The sequence below is a fragment of the Epinephelus moara genome, chromosome 1 (genome assembly GCF_006386435.1).
Source record: "Epinephelus moara isolate mb chromosome 1, YSFRI_EMoa_1.0, whole genome shotgun sequence".
In the NCBI taxonomy this organism is placed as follows: domain Eukaryota; kingdom Metazoa; phylum Chordata; class Actinopteri; order Perciformes; family Serranidae; genus Epinephelus; species Epinephelus moara.
This window is the reverse complement of record NC_065506.1, coordinates 25,385,090-25,407,671: the sequence shown is the minus strand read 5'-3', so window position 1 is coordinate 25,407,671 and position 22,582 is coordinate 25,385,090. Positions and strand designations below refer to the sequence as shown.

Sequence of the window (22,582 nt, the reverse complement as noted above, 5' to 3'; positions counted from 1 at the left end):
CGGGTGAAATCCAAATGGCTCTTCTAGAGACACATTTCCTGACTCAGCAAGTTTACAAAACATTGACTTAGTGGTCGAAAATCACTCTTAAGGGGTAGGGAGGCACTCCGGATATGCAAATATACATACTAAAGCAACGAAAAAGTGAGTTTTGCATAATATGTCCCCTGGGGCTGTTTAAAATCCACATAGAGAGGGGGTCCTTGTCCACGGAGTCTGCCATGTTTTTACAGTAGCCCAGAACAGACCAACCAAACACTGGCTCTAGATAGGACCATTCATGTTTTCGCATCAGCCACCCTGGTCAGAAGCCGCTATGTGATGAGCCGAACAGCACAGGAGAAATGGCTATTAACGTGAAACTGCTTTATTCAGTGTTTTAACTGGTTTAAGTCACCAGGTCTGTTTGTTTTGGAGAGGAAGACCTCTGTGGATAATTCAGCTCCTGGTAAAAACTTCAAGACCAATGAAGACTGAATCCTAACCAGGATTTCACCCTCGGCACATGGGAGAAGTTTCAGCTGGTTGCAATCTGTGATCCTCACCGCTAGATGCCACTAAATCCTACACACTGCTCCTTCAATTGAAATACTACGTATCTCTGTAGAGAATGACTCTTAATGGTGATCATGTGGTGATTTCCTGACTTTTCCTCTAGCACCACCATGAGGCTGAAATTTTTGTTTTGTGATAAAATGTGTCAAAAAATATTGGATGGATTTGTAAGAACTTTGATAGACATTTACGTCACCCTCGGGATGAACTGTGGGCTAATAACTTTGGTGATCCCCTGAGTTTTCATCGCAGTCATACGGTCAACATTTTAATTAGTTCAATACCTGCAAAGCTGATTACTTTCCCATCAGCCTCAGCTCTACTTTGTGTTCAGTGCTTATCAGCTGTTGAACATGGTAAATCATTATACCTTCTCAGCATCGCCATAATAACATTTTCGTTGTGAGCATTAGCATTAAGCTAACAGTGCAGCCTCACAGACACCTGGTGTGACTGTAGACTCTTCAGAAATAAATTAGTTTCATTTACTCACTAATTTAATTTCGGTAAGCTGGGACCTTTCACAGTTGAACAACAGAAGGCGCCGGCCTGTTTTCAAGATAATTTCTGCAGTCCGCGGGCGTACAACCAATACAAAATGCAACGGTGTAATATTAAACAGAGTGACAAATTTAATTTAGGCAGGGTTTTAAATAATGACAACCTCCGGCAGCATATTGTATCATCTCTGCGTGCTGCCGTCCATCAGTGTGTTTCTCGACCTCCTCTCTCTGCTGCTGCAGATGCCTGACGCACTGTACCGTGCCGTTGTCTTTTTGAGGGATTTTGTGATGAATTAAGCCCACACAGCAAATCAGATCATTGGCACTGCTCATTGTATCAGAAAGATGGTTTCATCTGGATTTGAGCCCTGAAATGAAGACCAGTTTTGGCTTCAGTTTTTCTTTGCAGGGAAAAGTCTCTCAGTAACTTGTGTTCGATCACAGATTAACACAAAGAGTAAAGATGTGAAAAGATTCTCTTCAGGCACGGTTCAAATGAAGAGTGCTTGAATAGTGTGTATGTGTTGGGGAGGGGCATGTCATTCATACATGTGTGTTTGTGTTGGTGAACTCTTGGCTCCGGGTTTATCAGTGGATGTGATCAGATTACTGTGGATTATACTCCGACTATTAGAGGCTCAACCAAGACTGGATCAAACACACACACACACACACACACACACACACACATACACATTCGCTCTCTGAAAGATACCCGTGCGTGTGACCAGGCTGACACACTAATGCACGTGAGCTCGCAAACCCCTACATACACAAATATGAGCTGACACGTGTTAACGCACGCCCACACGCACGCATGCTTGATCTGATCTGTTGGTCCATCCCATTATCAGAGCAGCAGGTGTGAGAGCTCTTTGTGCTCTGCGTAGATCCTTCAGTTTAGGATAAAAAAGGTTTATTAGGGCTGGTAATTGCACCTGGAAATAAAATTTGATGTTGAATGGGCTTAATATAGAGCAAAACAACCTCAGATTAGATTTTGTCTTGTTAAATATACAGGAAATCTGCTGGTTGATAGCATGTGGCTTTTCCGTTTATGTAAATTCTTGAAAGATTCGAGTCTGTGTGTTTTGCCTTTTCACTGAAGGGGATTTAAAAATCTTTCAGACATTGCTCGGAGGAGAGGTTAAGAGGAGCAGCATTCTCAGATCTCCTCTGAGTTCATATGAAGTCACGACACGGAGAGGCAGAGATGCGTTCAGCTGTAAAATGGAAGACAGAAATTGATGTTTTTGACGTGTGCAACAGGCAGATTTAGGCTCTTTTGACATCCGGCTGAAATTTGAATATTGAAATTGATTCTGACAGCCTCGCTGTGTGCTCATAGTTAGTTGACTGGAGGTGCTTTGACATACAACATGTACCTGTCACATTGTGAGAGCGTTGCTCATGACCTGTCAGGCGTCATTTTCTGACTGGTCCTCTTAGCTTCCTGTCACCGTGTGCTGCGGCACGACATAAAAAGACCCAAAATTATCCCTCTTTTCTTAATGAATGTAACGTTTTTATCGCACCGTTTGCAGTGAGATGCTCAATGCTGCCCTACATAAACCAACAACAAAGCACGGAGATAAACACACACCGCAGGGACACAGACACCCACGGGAGTTGCTAGGTGGCTCAAACCAGAAAAACAAACCAACCTCCACAGGAGGAAAATCCTTAAAAGGCAGATTAAACAAGTCTAATCAAACAAAACAAAAAGGAGCTATGCCTCACGCAGATATTTTAAACCACCTTCCTGTGTAACATTATCTTTTCACAGTGGAGCATTTATTAGGTAACTTCAGCTCTTCTCTCACTGACCAGAGAGCTGGACAGAAACTGGCTTTACACCACAGTGACAGACGACTCCACTGTCCTCCCCTGAATGAGCTGAGTGTGTTTTTTTGAAATTCAATGTGTGTATGAAGTGTGTCTTTTTGCCTCTGTGTGTCATGACCATCTGTCAGATGGCAGACCAAGCAAAGGACTGCCAAAATGACGCAGCAGAGGAGAGATAGGCGGAGTGAGGGAGACAAAAAGATGTGAAGGACAGAAAGACAGTATGACAAAGAGAAAGATGGAGGGAGAGACAAGAAGAAGGAGAAATATGATGACAGGGAAGGACTGAAGAGGAAAAAACAGCAGGGCGAGCTGTTTCCACCTGCTTTCAGAGTAGTATCAATCCTCTCTTCTATCAAGAATACAAATAAGTGTGTTTTCACAAAATATAAAATTATTCCTTTAAATCAGGGGTCCAAAGGGTCCAATCCGACCCACTAGATGACTGGACTAAGAGGTGCCAGGTTTCAGGAGCAAGTAAAACAGTGTATACTTCATGTAAAATTCTGCTTCAGAGGCTTTTCCACCCTGACCAGGATACAAGTCTCTGATATAACAATGAATACTTACTGTGACCATGTTTAAAGATATGTAACACAAGACATCTCAGGCTGTTCATCGGTTTTGTAAAAGGGTGAGCATCTACGTCTACAAAATGTACTTGTAATTCTTTACACAAAAGCTGATGGTACTTATAGGTTATTGTGCAATGGTTTTATTGGTCCGGCCCATCTGAGATCAAATCAGGCTGTGTGTGGCCCATGAACAAAATAAGTTTGACACCCCTGGTTTAACTGACTTTGTTCATGAACAACATGAAGTCTTGGGTTTGAATATGCCACTATGTAAACACCATAGCTTAAACTAACAGTTAAAAACAAGGTGATACAGAGTAGATATGATGCTGTCGGACATATGAAGGGGAGAAATGGGAAAACTGCGTGTTAATAGTTGCTCAAAACACTTTTTTTTTTTTTCAGTTTCTAATAGGGGCATAATGGTACAGAAAAAAGTCACTGTTCCACACGCAGTTAAGGAGTCATGGTTTGGTGCGAGTTCGGCACAACAGGAACTGCACAAGGATCCGTTTCTTTTCATTTATTTTGAACAGATAATAGTAAAAGTGTCAAAGCGAGAGTAAATGTTCCTACTGTGGACTGAGGGAGGGAGCTTTTGTTTTACACTTTACAAACACTTTCCTGAAAGCCAACAGGATATAAAACTGATAAGCATCTCGAATTATATGAAACTGAAAATACAAATGAGTAGAGAAATAAAAAATAGAACTTGTGCATTAGGAGACGTGTGTCAGTTAGTTACACCTTGGCTGTATACATTCAAAGTATCCAAACATTTATCATCCCAGTGATCGGCACATCTGGGTGATGCCATCAAATGTGCGTTAGCTTGTTGGATGTGTTTCTATCACATCCCCTGCAACAGTGGAGCAACGCCAACACACTAGGGATATGGAGAATATCAAATATTATGATATTTTTGACCAGATACCTTGATAGCGATATTTGGACGATATTTAAGGGTTGACTATTGATACTTTCACAAAATATTTACATATTGAGATTTGTGATAAATAATCATCGCTAATGTGAATTTAAGGACTAAATGGTCAAAGGCAAATGATGACGGTATGCAGACGATATCTAGTCTCATATCATGATATCAATATAATATTCATTGCCCAGTCCTACGTCCTACCGTCCTCATCTTACACACAACTGTCTCCCCGTTGCTGTTGTAGCTGACCGGAAACCCACAGGCAGGTCTTCCAGCACCGGCATTTCATTGCCACTCCCCATAGTGTGACTGACTGGTATGCCAATCTACTTGTTTTGCTCACCTTAGCATATGTTTCTAACAGCTTCAGCTAAAAGTTTGCGGGCATTGATGGAGCTTATGAACTTTGAATTCACATTACGTGCATAAGTTTACCCTGTATTCTGTGTGCCATGGACGGTGACGGTTCAAATACACAAACGGTTACAGCTGTAGTTACTAATACCTGTGATTGTAGCTGGCACACCGAGGTGTGTGTTGTTTATGTCTTTCTGTGTGTGCACAGTTTCAATCAATCATGTTTGTGTTTGGAGCAGAGGCAGAAACAGTGTGGGGCCATTATCACTAAGAGGTTTTCAGAACCATTCGTGTGATGTGAGTTATAAAAATAGCTCTCCAACATCTGCTCTCTACTTACCCTTTTAAATCATCTTTCGATCAGCCATAAGTCATATTTACAGCAACCATTTGTTGATCAATCATGCCTATTGGCCCTTAAAGCTCTGCATTGTTCTCATCATCTCCTAATGCTTTCGTTCTCGGTGCGATCTGTGATGGACTGCAATTCCCATAAATCACAGGGGGGTTTAGAGGGGAAGCACACAGCACAGATGCAGCTGGAGAATTGGACTTTCTTTCCCATCACTTTTTCCAGTTCTCTCTTCTTTCCTTTTTTTAAATGTTCTTATCTTTCTCTCCCTCTCATTTCCCCGTCACCTCAGTCTCCTCACCTGTCTGCTTGTTAAAAAAAAGTTAAATGGTGAACTTCTGTAGTTGAAACCTAAAGCTGCAGTCATAAAATAAATATTTGGCATTTACCAGCGCAGCAGGGGAAATTACTTACTGATCTGTTCCCAGCACTGGCTCTTCATGAGCGTGTCAAGGGAATGCAAGCATACGAAAGACGTGGGACTTGAAACAGATTTTTAATTCCCAAATCGTATTTAACATATTAACATTTTGAACATATTAAAATTACATTATAAATCAGTGCTGTCAAGAAAAAAAAAAACAGCAAAAGCGGAGTGTTTCCTGCAGGAAGCACGGCATCAGTTTACTTTGATAGCCTCTCAGCACTCCCAGCACTAAACTAGTAGATATTCAACAGACTGTTGGCGGCTTGTTCAGCCAGCTGTCTGCCATTTTAATGGCCTTCTTATAAATTGATAGTAAATTGAAAACAGATGCTCAATCTATCGTACCTAACAAAAATCTTTTGGTAGGCTGTCAGCAGGTTGGAGTTACACAGAGATGATACCATGGAGGAAAAGTTAGGTTGTTGAGCTAAATGCCAATAATTTTTGGCAGAATGAGATTATATTATGTCTTAATCAGTAGTTTAGACTTTGTGCTGAATTCAAATGATGCAGTGCTCACACTTAGCTGATATACTTCTTTTAAACACAGGACATCCTGACTCCTCACAGGTACGACTAATAACATTAATATCATTTAAGTGTGCCAGCTGCAGCATTGCTCATATAGGCCGTTTTCATGGGAGACATTTTTAAACGTCACACAGGTCTAAATAACAAAATCAATGATGGCTGAATTCCATTTAGCTGCATATTGTGCATGCTGACTCACAGTGACACTTTAATAGAACTATCAGAATCAGAAATACTTTATTGATCCCTGAGGGGAAATTGTGATTTGTTACAGCTGCTCCGATGTGAAGAATAGAGAATAATAGGAAATACGAAAAAGCGTATGAAATAAAAGTGTGTAAATATAAAGCAAGAAACAAAATAAAGTAGAAATCATGTCATGTCATGTTTAACACTAGTATTTAAGATATAAAAATTAAAATATTAAGATAAATATATAAAGTAATTGTGCCGGGGCTGTAAGTGTGAAACTTTAAATAGAGCTGCAACTAACTATTGTTTTGATTATCAAAATAATAATCAGTTAATTTTCTCATTAATTGTTGATCAACCAACCGATTGATCAACTGATTGTTGCAGCTCTAAATAGAAGAGAGACATCGTTAATGTTATTACTATAGAAAAGCAGCAGTCCTAAGTTTCAATAGACCGTGAACATGTTACATTTGTATGCTTTGTACGTATCACATTAACATGTCTAAAATGACTTAAGTCAAGTCATGTCAGATATATTTATGGAGATCATTTAAAAAAAACAAATGTTTCCAAAGTGCTTCATAAAGCAATAGAAATACAGGGACGATATACAAATATACAAACAAAAACATTCATAAATAGGACAATGAAAGTAAAGTGTTCAATATTTTGACAACACCATAACATAAAAAGCATTGCCCAATCAACAAAATGAAAGACAGAAAAACATGTGTTCAGCAGTGTGGTCAAGTTTGTCATATTAATGATAATTTAAAGGCTAAAGAAAAGAGATCGGTCTTAAGACGAGTTTTATATGTATCATTCAAGGGGGAAGATCTAACTGTAAGTGACTACTCCACAGTCAAGGACCAACAACAGACAATGCTTGATGACCTTTAGTTTTTAACTGGGTACGTGGAATAGAGAGTAGTAATTGGTCACCAGATCTGAGGGGCATACAATCATGTGAAGGTGGTGTTTACAAAGCTAAATTTGATAAAAATTACCCCACTGTGAAAGATGTCAGCACATGCAAATGTGAGTCTACTCGTTGTCTGTTTAGCGACACTCTAAAGCAGTAAAAACACAGAGAGAAGAGAAAAAGCACTTTCGTCAGATCAGCCTTAAAGTAAAGTATTTTATAACCAGCTCAAAACGCAGAGCCGTGAAACATTTTGGTTTGAAGGGTTCACCTTAAAATGTCAGAAAGACAAAACAGTCCAACGAAGCAAAAGTCCGACGCCAATTTGGAGTTTTATTTCACTTGAGAACGTGTCCTGTTTTTCCCTCAGAGCCTGTCAGAGTGTATCTCTGCAGCCAGTATATACTGCCAGCTTTGGTTTTCATCCTACACTGAGCATTACCATCTGACTCTGCACACACTCAGCTGTCATGAACACATATAGAAATTGATTTTATGTAGGTTTTTCTTTATTTTTTATTTTTTTATAGGAGCTGTGGGTGTCGGACAATCTAATCTTATTTCAGTCACTGAAAGATGTTTATAGTTTGAGTGCAGATTGACACAGCGTCCCCAGCAGATGAATGGAAAAGCTGGCACCGAGTGAAATGATGTGCGAGAGTCACAGAAAACAACAGCAGTTATTTTGATACTAGAAATGGAAAGGCCTAAAAAAGCATAAAAATGGTGTGAAACTCATTTTTCTAGCCTTCATCGCTTCTCTGAGGTGAAGAAATGAACTGTTGAGTTGTGTTTGCGGTGGTCTGTGATGTCACCCTGTCATTGGCTGTCCTTAGGCAGTAAAGAAAACAGATCAATAAAGCATTTTGGAGAGGCTGAAGGTGAAAGGGAACTACAGAGCAAATAATAGAGTTGGACAATAGTTTTTTTGAAGTCAAGGGCAATGGACCGGACAGGGAATGAATGGTGCTAATTACTGTGCCTCCCAGTGTATTGATCCGGTGGGTTTTAATGGTAAAATAAATGGACACAAGGAGGGATGGCTCGGTCATCTGTCCATTTGTATGGTGAGTGTACTGTGTTTCTCAGTGCATTGGTGGAGTGAATGAACGAATGACCTGATGAATGGGCAGGAGGAAATGAAAGCAAACAGATGAGTGAGTGAGTGAGTGAGTGAGTGAGTGAGTGAGTGAGTCAGTGAAAGAATGGATGACTTTGCATGTTTCTAGACCTTTGAATCACTGCAGACATCTCAGACTTTTGTCACTGATTCAAACAGTGAATGAACTGAAACTAAATAGCCACTGATTATCAGGCTGTAGATGACTGCAGGGGTGAGTGAGTGAACTGATGACTGAATGGGATGAAACGTGTATGAACTGATTTATTCATTCAGTGTTTTGCTAGAAGAAGCCTTGATTGTTTAACGTCTTGGGACCAAGGGGTAACCTCCTGGGATGAAAAATGAAGCCAGTGTGATAGTGCCAAAAACTGCATTTCCTTGAATGACCACTTGAGGCTGGCTCCAAAACAGTTGTTCACTAGTTGCACTGTTGGGATATATATACTGTTCGCTTATTCATTGCTCCACACACAGGCGGAGTGCAGTAAAAGTGAAACTTATCTGTTCATTGTGTTTGGTCTAAAAGTATTTTGCAGCAGTGGCTTCTCTCATCAATTGATCTGATCTGGTCTGATCATCTGTGGGCAAATCAGCTGATCAAATATCCACCCTGTGACTCAAAACTCCACAAACTTCTATGGAGATAAAAAAAAAAAAAAATGAACTCATGAAGTTTTCTGCCTGTGCTGCGTTCACGGACCCGCAAAAACCTCTGAATTGAGAGAGGGGACACAGATTAATACACAAGGACACAGGCAAAGGAGAAAAAAAAGGAAAGTTATTGACCCCCCCGCTTGCATACCCAGGTTAAGATGCCCAACGTTACAGCAGAAATAAACATGTTTACAGCCTGGTACAGAAATAGTTTTGGTCTCTATAGCTTATTTTCCCGTTAATGGCACCTTTACAGGGGGTGAATTTTTATAAAACTCACCTGATCAAATGTTATTAAGGCTTAAAGCTACACATACGCGAGGGTGTGGCCACTTTGATTGACAGGCTGTCTGAGAGGCGTCACCACAGTCTGTAAGTCAGATCCACCCCTCGCTCTTCCACAGCTCCACCCTCTTGTCACTTCTGGTTCCAAATATCCGAGATGGTGACGACTTAAATGCCAAATTGAGGCTTCAGAACAGGAGTTCACAAACCAGTGGGTGACATCATGGTGGCTGTTATGACTGTATCATTATGATACAGTCTACGCATGAGGCAACAGAATCACATTTGCTGGACATTCTGTTGTCTAAATGGAGTTGACCACAGTGGACTTGTCTGAGACATACTCTGGTTCATAAATAACTTTTGTACAATAACATTACTATGAATCTTTTACTGGTGAAGTGCTCCAAAATATGTTTTCTCGTCTGGGTTTGGAAAGAAATGTAGGTGCAGGTGGAGCACTTATGTGTCATCGAAGCCTATAACGCTCACTCATTGTCTTTCCTGTGACATATCTCCTGCAATGTAAAACAGTTTAAGCTGGTTCAAGATAGTATATATCCAACAACTGTTCAGTCTCACTGACGAATGTTAGATTCATGTACTATTGTTTTAAAAGGTCTGTTTCTGATTTGATTGTAATGACTGTCAGCTGTGGTTGGTGGAATTATAAAAGTAAGTTGAGACTGAATTTGATGTCGTAGTAAGCATTGTTTTCATTATTGCGTAAAGACACAACTAGGACTAATCTTAAAGAGACACAGCAAGTTCCATCATGTTGCTTTCTTCAAAGTATGAAAGAGAAGGGTCAAAAGAGTTCAAGTCGTGGGAAACTTGTGATCAAAGATTAGTTGATTAAACTAAATTCCAGTGTGATGTTTTACAGTTTGATTAGCTTCATAATACTGTAAATTTTACAGCCAAAATGCTCTAGCTGATATCTTTAAAAAACAACAACAAATGCCTGTGTGCTGGATAACATATCTCTCAGCTGCTCTCCTGTTTATTTGCTTTCATATTAAACCGTGTGTATCTGTGCTAATCTGTGCGTGTGTGTTTGTTTGGTTTGTTTCAGGATGATTGGAGCTCCAGTGACGTGTCCAGCAGGAGCAAAGCTCACGTGTCTGATGACAAGATTAACAGCCTAGAGACTTTGCCGCCAGGTAGGAAACTTCACTTCATCATCCATCATCTAAATTACATGACTACATGATGACTTTAGTGCCAGTACTACTCATAAAGACGGTTATTTGAGTATCTGAAGGAAGGAGCTGATGTGTTGTGTCTTAACAAAACGCTGAAAGCTTCTGTTGAGGTTCTCTAATGAAGCTTTGGATGTCTCTGGGCATGTTTTATGATGTCATCGCCCTAAAAAAAATTTGAAATCTTCAAACAGAATCCTCTCTTTGGATAAAGTGATTCATGGGATTAAATGAGTTAGTCTTTTTCTATGTAGGCAGCAGGTTAATCCAATAAAGACATAAAATAATGATGAAATAATTATTGCACCCTCAGGCTTATAACAACATTATGCTACGACAGAAATGGCAATTAACTTAAAGCTGAGATAAATTTTTAGTTGTTGAGGTTATATAAATGTGATTTATGGTGCTGTTAGATCGCTGCTACACCGCCTCATTAACACAGGTGCGTGCCTCCCTTTGTGTGCAGCAAGCAGGAGAGCAAACTGCTTTTTAAGTACAGTGAAAATGTTGTTTTTGAAAGGCTACACACAAAAAATGGATTCAAGTAGAATATTTCATTAGATTAAAACGTGAATTTTCGAAATGATTACATCTATCTCTTTTATTTAATAAGTTTTGACTTTTGGACTTCACAACACTGTGGAGTTATTGGAAATGTTTGGATCACACAAGTCAGAAACAATTCTACGCAGCCACCACTCAAATCTAATTCCACAAACAGTTTAATACTAATTATGTTAGTGTAGACTAATCGGTAACACTTTACTTGAAGGTATCTACATAAGGGTGACATGACACTGTCATGAACTTGTCATAAACATTATGTACATGTCATAAACATTTATGACTGCTCTCATTAAGTGTCACTCAGTTTTTGTAATGACAACTTGACATTAACCAGGATGACATCACCAGAAGATGTCTTTGTCATAACAATAATAATCATTATGTCATCTTGTCATAAACACAAAAAGAAGTGCATTTCTTGTTAATGTCAAGTTGTTATGACAAACACATCTTCTGGTAATGTCATTCTGGTTAATGTCAAGTTGTCATAATCAAGACAACCCAAACAATGTCAACTTGTCATTACAAAAACCGAATGACACTTAATGACAGCAGTCATAAATGTTTATGACATGTACATAATGTTTATGACAAGTTCATGACAGTGTCATGTCATAGTTATGACAGTGTCATGCCACTCTTATGTAGATACCTTCAAGTAAAGTGTTACCGACTAATCTTTATTTGCAACTGTACAGACATACATGGGTTGAACAGAATGAATAGACATGCAAAAACAGCTGTGCAGCTTTCGAATGTTGATTTATAACCTGTGTTTTCAACAGGGGGTCCGTGACGCCTAAGGTATATGAAATATGTCTGAAAATACACATTAACATGTGTTAGGGATCAAGTGGTGAGGCAACAAGGACACAGGAGTTGTTGACAACATTGTGGGTTTTTAATTTACCCAGAAAAATGCAGGAAAAAGTACAAACCAAGAAATTAATAACTAGGACGACAAAAGAGATCAACGTTACATAACTATACTGACTATAATATCTAAACAAGGTGTTAACTGAACAAAGTGACCTATCAAAATGACACACGGTGGAGCATATAAAGTGGTTGTGTAGTACCCCTACACAGGGGTAACCAAAATGGACGGCAAAGCAAAACTAACTAAACCCAAATCTCCTCCATGACACCGCAGCACATGGTTTGGTCCAGTGAGTTGGCTCACCTGGAAGGGGCCTCCCCAAACAACCATGGTAACTCAAAGACAAAGAGACAGATGATTAATATCAAACAATTTGCCTGTGTAACCCTACAAAGCTAGAATGTGTACACTTAAATTAAACAATGTAAGGTTAAAAGCAAATGAACAAATTCTTAAGTCACACCAACTGTGTGATGTGAATTGTTCAGGTATGGTTGACCATACATGAAAGTAACCTGTGTAGATAACAAACTAATGAGTTTAAAGACTGTGACTTGGGGAACCATAGCCATGTGTGGCTGTGACCAGCACACATGAATACAATATATTTTGCCTTTTGCATCAACTCATCTTTTTCCTCCCTCACCTACTTGAAAAGCAAATACAGATAAAGACTGCTGCCTGAGGCTGATACAGCCCTCTGCCTGACAACCTCCAGCCACACAGTATAATATTCAGTATAGTATATAGTAGGGGGTCCCTGCTCCATCTCTCTTTTAGCTAAGGGGTCCTTGACCTGTAAAACTTGGGAAATCCCTAATTTATAGTTTGAATGAAGCTTTGAACCATTTAGTACAGCCCTATATCAAATATATACTGTGGTCATGTTCGTAGCCGGGACACTTGACCAGTGTCTCATTGTGTCCGCTTGTTATTGCACTAAAGGAAAATGACAAACACATCCCAGCTGTAAAACATGTGAATGTCTGACACTGCACACCACAGTCATGTATCCAGAAACATCATGCCCCCGCAACCAAAACCATTTCCTCTTTGAAATGTGGTAGCACAGTGGCATAGTTTTATAACCAGCAGAGCATGAACACCCTCAGTTGCCTTAACCTTTATCATGTTTAAACAGCCACAGAGAAAAGAGAAGACAAGTCAACAAAGCCAGCGGTGTGATGCAAATTTCAAATGTCGGAGCTATCCAAAATAATTCAAGTATCCATTTTAATGTCGCCACAAACCCAGCTATGCATCTCCACCCAGGCTTTGAGAGACATTGTTTCAGGGTTCGACAGCGCCAAGCAGAACAGAGGAGTCACAGCAGAAGGAGCATCTGAGCCGCGATTTCTCATTCAGCTCTCATCCGCAGCCCGACTCAAAGCAGCCGCCCCTCCTTCACAAGCCCGTGACCTGCGAAAGCTGAACACACACTCTCTTATCTGATCCAGCGGTGGAAATGGAATCCAATTTGAATGTTGAAGTGGGGGCATTTCAACTTCAGGGTGACTTTACACGATTACGGCGAAGGCAGCGTATCACAGCATCACCCACAACACACGAGCACACACACACACACACACACACAAGAGGAGGAGGAGGAAGAAGAGGGGAAAGTGGTGAAAAAGGAGACTGGGAGAGTGAAGGATAAAAAAGATGGAGACTAATGAAAGAATGTGGTAGCAGTGAGAGTGAAGAAGCGAGCGCTCACATTGTTGAGCAGTGCATCATTGCTCACGCTAATTTAATTTGTCATCAGAATAAGGTTAAAACAGTTCACTCAAAAAGGGAGCGTCTAGTTAAAACAATGATTTCTTAAATCTTGTAAAGCATATAAATCATGGCAATGCACCAAATAAACCTTTTTAAAAATAAATATTTGAGGAACTGGTTTTGTCAGAGTGCTTTCTTTTTCAAGGCTCTTGGACAAAATATGCCGAACATGCTCGCTGCTGTACAATCAGACACTGAATGTTAAACTCACACATATATTTTCACCCAAATCATGAATACTGTTGACATCTTAGGTACACCTAATTATCCGGACTAGTCCCCAAAACCTCTTGGCCTTAGAAATCCTACTTTAACAAAACAAATAAATATATTCAAGGACCACTTACTAGCTTTTCCCAGAGCAGTCAACCACATCTCATGGTCTTCATCAGTGGATGAATTGTGGAGACTTCATCTCTTGTGGGTGGTCTTCTACACCCTTAAAGGACCACCTGTTACAAGGTGACTGAAGCTCCACTTTTAGGTGTTGTGATGGCAACTGTACCAACCTGCTCCGTTAAATGTCCTGGGGAAAAAGGCAACAAATGGACCTGGTGTTCAAGGCTTTTTTTAAATGCCTCCGCACCTCCTTATTTTTGTGAACGCGATACCTCAGGAACGCCTGGAGGAGCTTTTTTTCTCAATTAGGCACAAACACCCACCTTGACTCAAGTATGATCTGATAAGATCTTGGTGGTCAAAGCTCAAAGGTCACTGTGATCTCACAAAACATGTTTATGGCCATAACACAAGAATTTATATGCTAATTATAACAAAATTGAACACAAATGTCTGATAGAATAAAATGATGAAGTGATGACATTTTATATCCAAAAGGTCAGCTTCACTGTGACATTGAAATGTTCTGCAAAAACTGTCTGGTCATTATTCAGCGTCATAACTCAGGAACTGAAGGGGAGACATTTGGTCTGATACTGAATTGCTGACTGTATAGGTAATCTGTGCTGCCGGGTTGAAGATGTGTGTGAAGCATCCATGCTTTAGAATTTGTAGCTTCGTTGCAGCAACGTTCATATATGAGGCGTTGTCCGCTGTCATGGCAACAACTTGCTCTCTACTGTTCCTCTGGTGGTACAAGCTCACTGGTTTTACTGTTATTGAGCTTGTCTGTCAGTCATAAAAAATAGTCTCTAAGTGTAGACAGCATGTTCTCACTTGAAGTTCTTCATTGGAATCATAAATGTCAATATAGTGATGACTTAATTTCACCAGAAAAATACACTTAATACCGTTAATTAAATTCCTTTAAAATCTTCACTGCATATATTATGAGTAGGGACAGACACGAATATAAATTGCAACTTGACTGGTTGGCAGAGTTATGCAACCATGAGGTGGTAATTCGAGATTTATTAATAAATGAAACCGCTGATTTTCTTTTAATTAATCATTAATCATTTAGTCTTGAAAATGTCAAGTGAAAAATGGCTGTTGCAATTACCTAAGGGTTGGGTTATGTTCGAGCAGAGCTAATTTGTAGGACGTGTTGTCCAACTGCGCCGGAAATAAAAATGTTTATGGTTTTTTTGAATGACCATGCTCGAAGGAAGAGGAAGATATGAAGCTATTCTACAGTCTGACTGACACTTCTGACAGAGTATACTGGATCTTTAAAGGTCCAATGTGTAGGATTTAGGTATATAATATCAATATCTATGTTTTAATTAGTGTATAATCGCCTGAAAATAAGAATTGTTATGTTTTCGTTACCTAAGAGCCATTTCTGTCTACATACAGAGCAGGTCCTCTTTCATGGAGTCTGCCATGTGGTTCCTACAGACAAATCAAACACTAGCTGACTAGTGTCTACCTTCAGCAACTGTAGTTCTACAAGCTAGGCACACGGTAGAAGTTTCAGTTCTGCAACCTCACCGCTACATGCCACTAAATCCTACTGGCTATTTAAAGCCCAAGATGGTATCTTCAGATTTCTTGTTTTTTTACTACCAAACCCATAGATATTACGTTTGCAACGATAGCAAACAGAAATGGGCAGAAAAGAAGAAGATTAAATGATTAAACAAAAAACTTGCAGAGTATTTTTCGGTCGATTGATTGATTTATTAATTGACGACCTATTTCAGCCCTTCTTGTGTTAAAATTGTTTTGTCAATTTCAGAAACTCTGTATTTAAGTTGAATTAAGATCAATCGTCTTTAAAGAGTCGCTGCACCCTCTGAAAATCTGGTTTTCGCTGACCTCCAGTGCTTTTAGTTCTCACTTTGCTGCAGTGCTTTGGAGGCGTACTTTAGGACACCGTGACTTCACTGTTCGGTGTTGCCACAGTTTCGATGAAGCATACTTCTCACCGCATCTTAGCACATCTGTCAGTGATGCTGGGTGCGAAACACCGCTTTTCAGCCTGGTGTTAAGTTTCTCTTTAAGGTCTATTTGGATCGCTTTTCAGGGAGTGAATCAAACAAGACGTGTGTGCGCACTTGGAGCGTTGGTGTTCTCTGAGCGGGTGGGCGGAGGGTTCATGGTTCAGTACAGATCGAGGGTGAGTCTTGCCTGCCAGTTACCATCGGTTGGAAACACGACAGCATCAAGGGATTTCCAGAAAGTGTTGCAACAAACAAAAACATGCAGTCAGCAGCTGTGGGTGGAAACAGCTCGGTGACGAGAGGCCAAGAGAGAGTGAAAACCAACAGACCATACTTTTAACCAGTATAGACCAGTACAGCATGCCCCCAGCTGGGTCTGCAAGGGTGTATCTGTCAAAGGGGGTATTGGAAAAATGACATCTGAATGGGCGAGAAAGTGAGTGATAATCTGCTTTTAGTGATTCTGCAAACAAAGAAAAGCAGAATTGAAAGAGAGAGTGAAAGATTTTCTTGAGAAGTCTTGCGCTAAACACTCGCAACGTGAGAACTTGAAACATTAATTTCACTAGATTAATTACTTGCTGCCACTAAACATAGATATCAGCAAGGACATCACAGACTCTGACACGTACAGCAGTGTCTCGGAGGCGTTGTTATACAGTCGCAGGCAGATCATCGCAAGCTTTAGCTAATTAGCATGCCAGACACATTCACATGCTGTCAGGGCAGACGCATGCACACTCTCCTCCCCGTCAGGCTCCGTTTCTCTCTGTCTGTCTGTCTGTCTCTGCCTGTCATACACACACTCATCCATACTGAGAGATAGTGTAATCTCACTCTGCCATATGCTTAACACAAGTCATTAGCATAGCAGCTGCACCCGGCTAATTAGCTGCATTATTATTCGTGTGTGTCTGTGTCTCAGTAGTCAGTGATAAACTGTGAAATTAAACATGACAACTTTCTCTGTTTAGTGCGCAATGATCTCCGTAATCTGGTCAGACAGACACAACGTGTACCGAGAGTGTGTGTGCCTGTGTGTTTGATAATGTTTTCTAAACTTATATTGTAGGCTGCAGTAAATTACTAAATTCAGTAGGATTTTTTTTTTCCTAACTCAGTGCAGTGCATAATAAATGCTCTTCTGTGTTTTCTAGCTTCACCAAAGTCAGCTGGCCTTGTTTTCTGAATTCTGTTGTGCACAGTTTTGCATATAAGCAGCATAAATCTCATGTCAGCTTTCCTCAGTGCCATGTTGCCGCCTTGTCAAGCAGCAGCTTGAAGCAGCGAGGTTTCCTTCCTGTCAGTCGTGAAGGATTCTTGCATCAGGCAGGCTGCTGCCGACATTTCATATTCCCACTGATGTATAATCCCATTCATTCCTGAGACACATTTTCAGCCTTTTGTGAAGGTTTAAACTTCATGTTTGGTGGCGGCTTTTATTTTTGGATACGCTGTGTTTATTTAATAAGTATTTCACCAGAGAGTTGCATGGAAAATGTGGTGGGGTTTTTTCATTAAAACCTGGGCATACTTGTTCTGTGGTGCTTTAGTATTTATCTAAAAGTTGAAACATAAAGAAGGAATGAGAATTTATTTTTTCCCCCGTTTGCTCTTCATCCATAGCATAAATTACAGTACAGGCTAAAAAGGTGTATAAATCAATCCTGTAACCTGTCGACATTGGTACAGTACAGTTTTTGTTCACCCAACACCTTGTTTGCTTTTCCTAAAATACCATGTAGTGCTGGATTTTATTTTGAGTTGAGAAATATGTGGATTTTTTTTTACATTTTTGAGCCTTTCCACCAGTGTTGTCAGGATACTGGAATTTCCAAGTTCGATGCAATACCACGAGAAATATTGATATTCACAACCACTTTTAATAAATGGGAAAGATTGACATTGAGGACATATAGGTTACATTTTTAATTGAAACGTAAATAAAGCAAGACTGACAAAACTTTTCTTTTCTCGGTTAGTACTAGAGAACAGTAGAATGAGTGTAGTAAACATTAACAGTAAAACAGTGAGAAAGCTCTTACTGGTGTATTGAAACTCTGTCAAATAAATAAATCAATATTTTTGAAGCCATTACTTTGCACCCGTCCTCTCAGTTAAACCACAAATGTGGCAAATGAAGCAAACAAGGCAATCCCAAAATAGTGTGTCCCTCTAACCTATGGACATTTTTTGGCCGTGTGCTGAATACCGTAAAACTTCTATTAAACGCCCAGGCCCTTTACTAGCCCACATTTTGACAAATAAAGGCCTCTCTCAATTAGATGCCCAGTCTGGTTGCCAAGCAGTTCTTCTTTATAGAAGTTCTTTGGATGTATAAAACAGGTTGTTGGCTCCCCACTTGAGCTAACGTTTGTTAGCTGCTTAGATCGCACAAACAATATAAATGTTTAAACTTTGTCAATGTGGAGATGCTACACAATGTTAGCTCGGTTAGATTCTTCACAGTTCAATCGTTCAGTTCATTTTACTCAAACCATGAACACCAGAGTGTAATTTATTCAGGTTTACTGTCACGATGGAGAAAAAAAGTGGTGACTCCCTTCCACTGAAGCTGTCATAAAGTCAGAATATGGGTCCATTCCTTGAAACCCCAGTGAGGTATTCATACTCCTTTAGTCTGTAAATGTGCACCAATCAAGAGACTCAAATGGGTTTTTCATAAAAATTAATCAAAGTCATGAATATTGTTTTACAGGATAAAGTGTGTTGTGTTGGTACGCTGGGTGCCGTAATCCCTGAGTGCTGTAAAAAAAAGTGTTGTAACAATGTTATGTTTGTGTGTGTTCAGGTAAGGTCCGCTGGCAGGATTTTGACCAGGATCTGTATGTCGGAGCCACAGTGGTGCGACCAGGTCAGGATCCATACGCCAGGAACAAGTTCAACCAGGTGGAGAGCGACAAACTCCGCATGGACAGAGCCGTGCCTGACACAAGACATGACCAGTATGTATCTCTGCCATTACACAGTCTGCCTGTGTCTTTCCGTCCTTCTTAACCTTCATTGTTTATGTGTAATTGTGTGTGAACACGCTGTCCTTTGCAGTCTGTCTGTTTGACTAATTGGTACCAGACAGGATAAGATCTCTTGGAAACTCCCTCTATTGTGGTCTATCAGATGAAACCAGGAAGTAGCAGCAGAGCAGACTGTCTGCTCCATTCATAATACAAACCCCTGGTAGTGGCTGTCGATTGTTCTGTTTGTTAAAGGGATGAGGAGACAAAAATAAATCATGGCGCTGTATCTGTCGGGTCCCTTTATTAGAATATTACTTTTTAGTGAGCTTGATTCTCATGTCTGCCAAGTGTTCTTGTTGCCTCCCTAGTTATTATGCAGGATATTGGTCATGCAGAGAAAATAAACTGCCTATTTTAATCCATGATGCCGTTTCAGTCCTTGTAAAGTTAAAATAATTTTGCCTTAAAGCTCTCTGAGGTTGGCAGGTTTTTCCACTGAGCAGAGTCTTGTCACATCCCACAGCTCCTGCTCTCACCTGTTGTTTGTTGATCCTCATGAAGATAAAAGTTATTCAGAGAGGATCTTAGCCCTTAAAGCTGTAGTTGGTAACTTTTACAAAAAAATAATGACATGAGACAGATAAGCTGTGAAACAGTCCCATTCCTCTGCCTCATCTGTTGCCGTGTAGCGTTTCTGATGACCAATCAGAGTCGAGGAGTCGCTACCGCTACTGTCAATAATGTCAATCACTGCTCGTAAACTTCGGTCAAACTGTCAAACTAGGCAGCGCTGATCAAATGTGAATCAAGATTCTGTTACTGCATTGCCTATTTATCACCTCAAATGTTTTCAGAAACATATTTTAGTGGCACGGTGGTGCAGTGGTTAGCATCGTCGCCTCACAGCAAGAGGGCTCCTGGTTTGAACCCTGGGTGGTAAGGTAAGTTGAGGTAAAAACTTTAATATTCCCAGGGGGCAATTTGGGATACAGACAGTAGTCATAAATAAAACACAACAGACAGTACAATACAGAACACACAGAATCCAGTATTACACACTGTCAGGAATAAATCATGGAAAATTAGTGGTTACTGCTGGTTAAAATAAGCGATAGCAGACAGAACAAATGATGATTTGCAACGCTGAGTGCTACATTTAGGGAGGCAAAACCTCCGCCCTGATGGAAGCATCTGACACTCAACATGGAGGGGATGTTGAGAGTCTGAGACAATAGACCGAGTTTTAGAGGTGACCCTGTCTTCATACAGATGTTGGAGGTTATTAAAACACCAGTGATCTTACAGCACAACTTGACCACTTTTTCCAGCTTGTTCTTGTTTTTAAGACTCACGATAACAAACCAACAGACAATGATAAAAGAATGAATGATAGAAGAATGAAACTCCTCAGCTTCCTTAAAAAGAATAGGCATTGGTTACTTACAGATACTTACAGTATACTGCTGCACTGCTGCCACCGGCTTCCCCTTGATCACACAAGGAGCAGGAAGGCAGGGCCTCCTCTGAAAATCAATAAACATCTTAATGGTTTTAGACACATTAATATGGAGGAGAGATTGGTCACACCAATTAACAAATTCATCCAGTACTGAGCCATGATCATATTCTGGTCCATGAGGAAGGGTTACAATAACAGAGTCATCTGCGTATGTAATTAAGGACAGCTCTTGATGCGTGATTAGTCTGACATTCATCTGCGACAGTACAAACAAAATAAACGAGGAGAAAGAGCACATCTCTGTGGGGATTCAGTAGAAGAAAAATGGGTACTGGACAGTGTCCTGGTAACCCGGACCCTCTGAGACCTGTTTGGGGGTTCGAACCCTTGGGTGGGGGAACCCCTCTGTGCGGAGTTTGCAGGTTCTCCCCTTGTCAGCATGGGTTTTCTCTGGGTACTCCGGCTTCCTGTGAATGGATGTCTGTCTCTGTGTCAGACCTGCGATAGTCTGGCAACCTGTCCAGGGTGTACCCCGCCTCTTTCCCAGTGTCAGCTGGGTTAGGCTCCAGCCACCCCGTGACCCCTTACAGGATAAGTCGTTTCAGAAAATGAATGAATTTTAGTTTACTGTTTAGCTGTTAAATGAAAAAGTAGGTCTCCTAGGTGAGTGTTGCACTTGACCGTTTCCTACATGGCAGCCAGGTCACAAACATTCTCATTTTACAGCTAAACAGTACAATAAAGTATGTCTCTGAAAACATTTGAGGTGAGAAAAAGGCAATGCAGTGACAGAATCTTGATTCATATTTGATCAGCACTGCCTAGTTTGACAGTTTGACTGCAGTTCACGAACAGTGATTGACATGCTGTCTGACTCTAGTGGGCGCCATTAGAGGCAGTGGGAAGAGGAGAAGGGACATGATTATTTTTCAGACTATTGTGACAGTTGCCACAAATATGACAGTTATTTTCATAAAAGTTACCATCTGTAGTTTTAAGAGAGCTCCCAAGTTTAAAAACTGTTAGAAGTAATGTGGAGGACTTTTTAAAGTGCTTCAGAGTTTCTTCAGCAGAGGAGAAAATGGTGTAAAGACAAAGAGGTGGGAGAATGACAGCGAGATAATGAAATGCTGCAGATTAGATTGTGCAGGGATAATGTTTGTGGTCGATCTCATTAGAGAAGGATCACATCTCCAACCCACTGCAATAACACCGTGATGCTAAGATGAAAGTGATGACCACACTCAGATATTTGGCAGCAGTGCAGCACTGATGACTTGAGTCTGTTGCAGCCTTCCATCAGCAGAGTGATCACACTGACGGTAACAGCTTTTTCACAGCCTCATATTATGACGCAGTTCATTTCCACCGGGTGTCCACACCTTACAGACTCACGAGAGGGCAATCAGTCACACCCTTTAAGAGGATGCCTCATACCTAGCAACAGTGTCAACCACACCTCCGCACTAAGATAAACGTTTCTGTCCCTTTCTTGCTCAGAGTTTCCTAATCACTCCTTAGCTTGGACTCCCTGCTACTAGAATGTTTTATGCCAAGTTAGGAGCTCTCGGAGAGCTCTCCTAAATGTTTGTGAATGCTACTGATATCAGCTCATTTTGAGGCGTAATCCAGACGTGTTTATTTCGAGCCGTGTAATTTCACCAAACAAAAAAAAGGTCAAGTCAAAAAGTCATGGAAAGTGAAGTGAATTTGGTGTGTGGGTCTGTGTGTGAACTCTGTTCTGAGTGCGTTGACTGGTTGACTCATCTGTTGAGCCAAAACACACTGAACCTGTTCTGAGTAAGAGGGACACGTCCTCAGTCTAACAGGCTTTGTTTTCTGGCTGTGCTTCAACCTGTTCTTAAGAGGCACCATGGAAAGTTTTTCATCTCAAGGATAATTTTTAGGGTGTTTAAAGTAATTTTCTTTAAAGATACAAATAAACATTGATCACTTTAGTGTTGAGCAGGAGGATCAGTCGCACTGCAATTGCTGTTTTTAGTTTCTAGCAAGTTCTAATACATTTAATGCCTATTTTTGATGCGATACTGAACATGCTTGCTTGCGTCTGTTAAACAAACAATACGGGTCTCATGCAAGAGCCA

At 40.4% G+C, this 22,582-nt stretch overlaps 1 protein-coding gene across 1 annotated transcript in view; it reads left to right on the top strand.

The window, feature by feature from the left end:
- The window catches only part of galnt2 (UDP-N-acetyl-alpha-D-galactosamine:polypeptide N-acetylgalactosaminyltransferase 2), an 89,487-nt gene that overhangs the window by 35,851 nt on the left and 31,054 nt on the right, over positions 1-22,582 (top strand). Inside the window, exons 2-3 of the mRNA XM_050053438.1 lie at positions 10,340-10,427; positions 18,853-19,006. Coding sequence (XP_049909395.1) covers positions 10,340-10,427; positions 18,853-19,006 — 242 coding nt within the window. The remainder of the gene's footprint in view (positions 1-10,339; positions 10,428-18,852; positions 19,007-22,582) is intronic.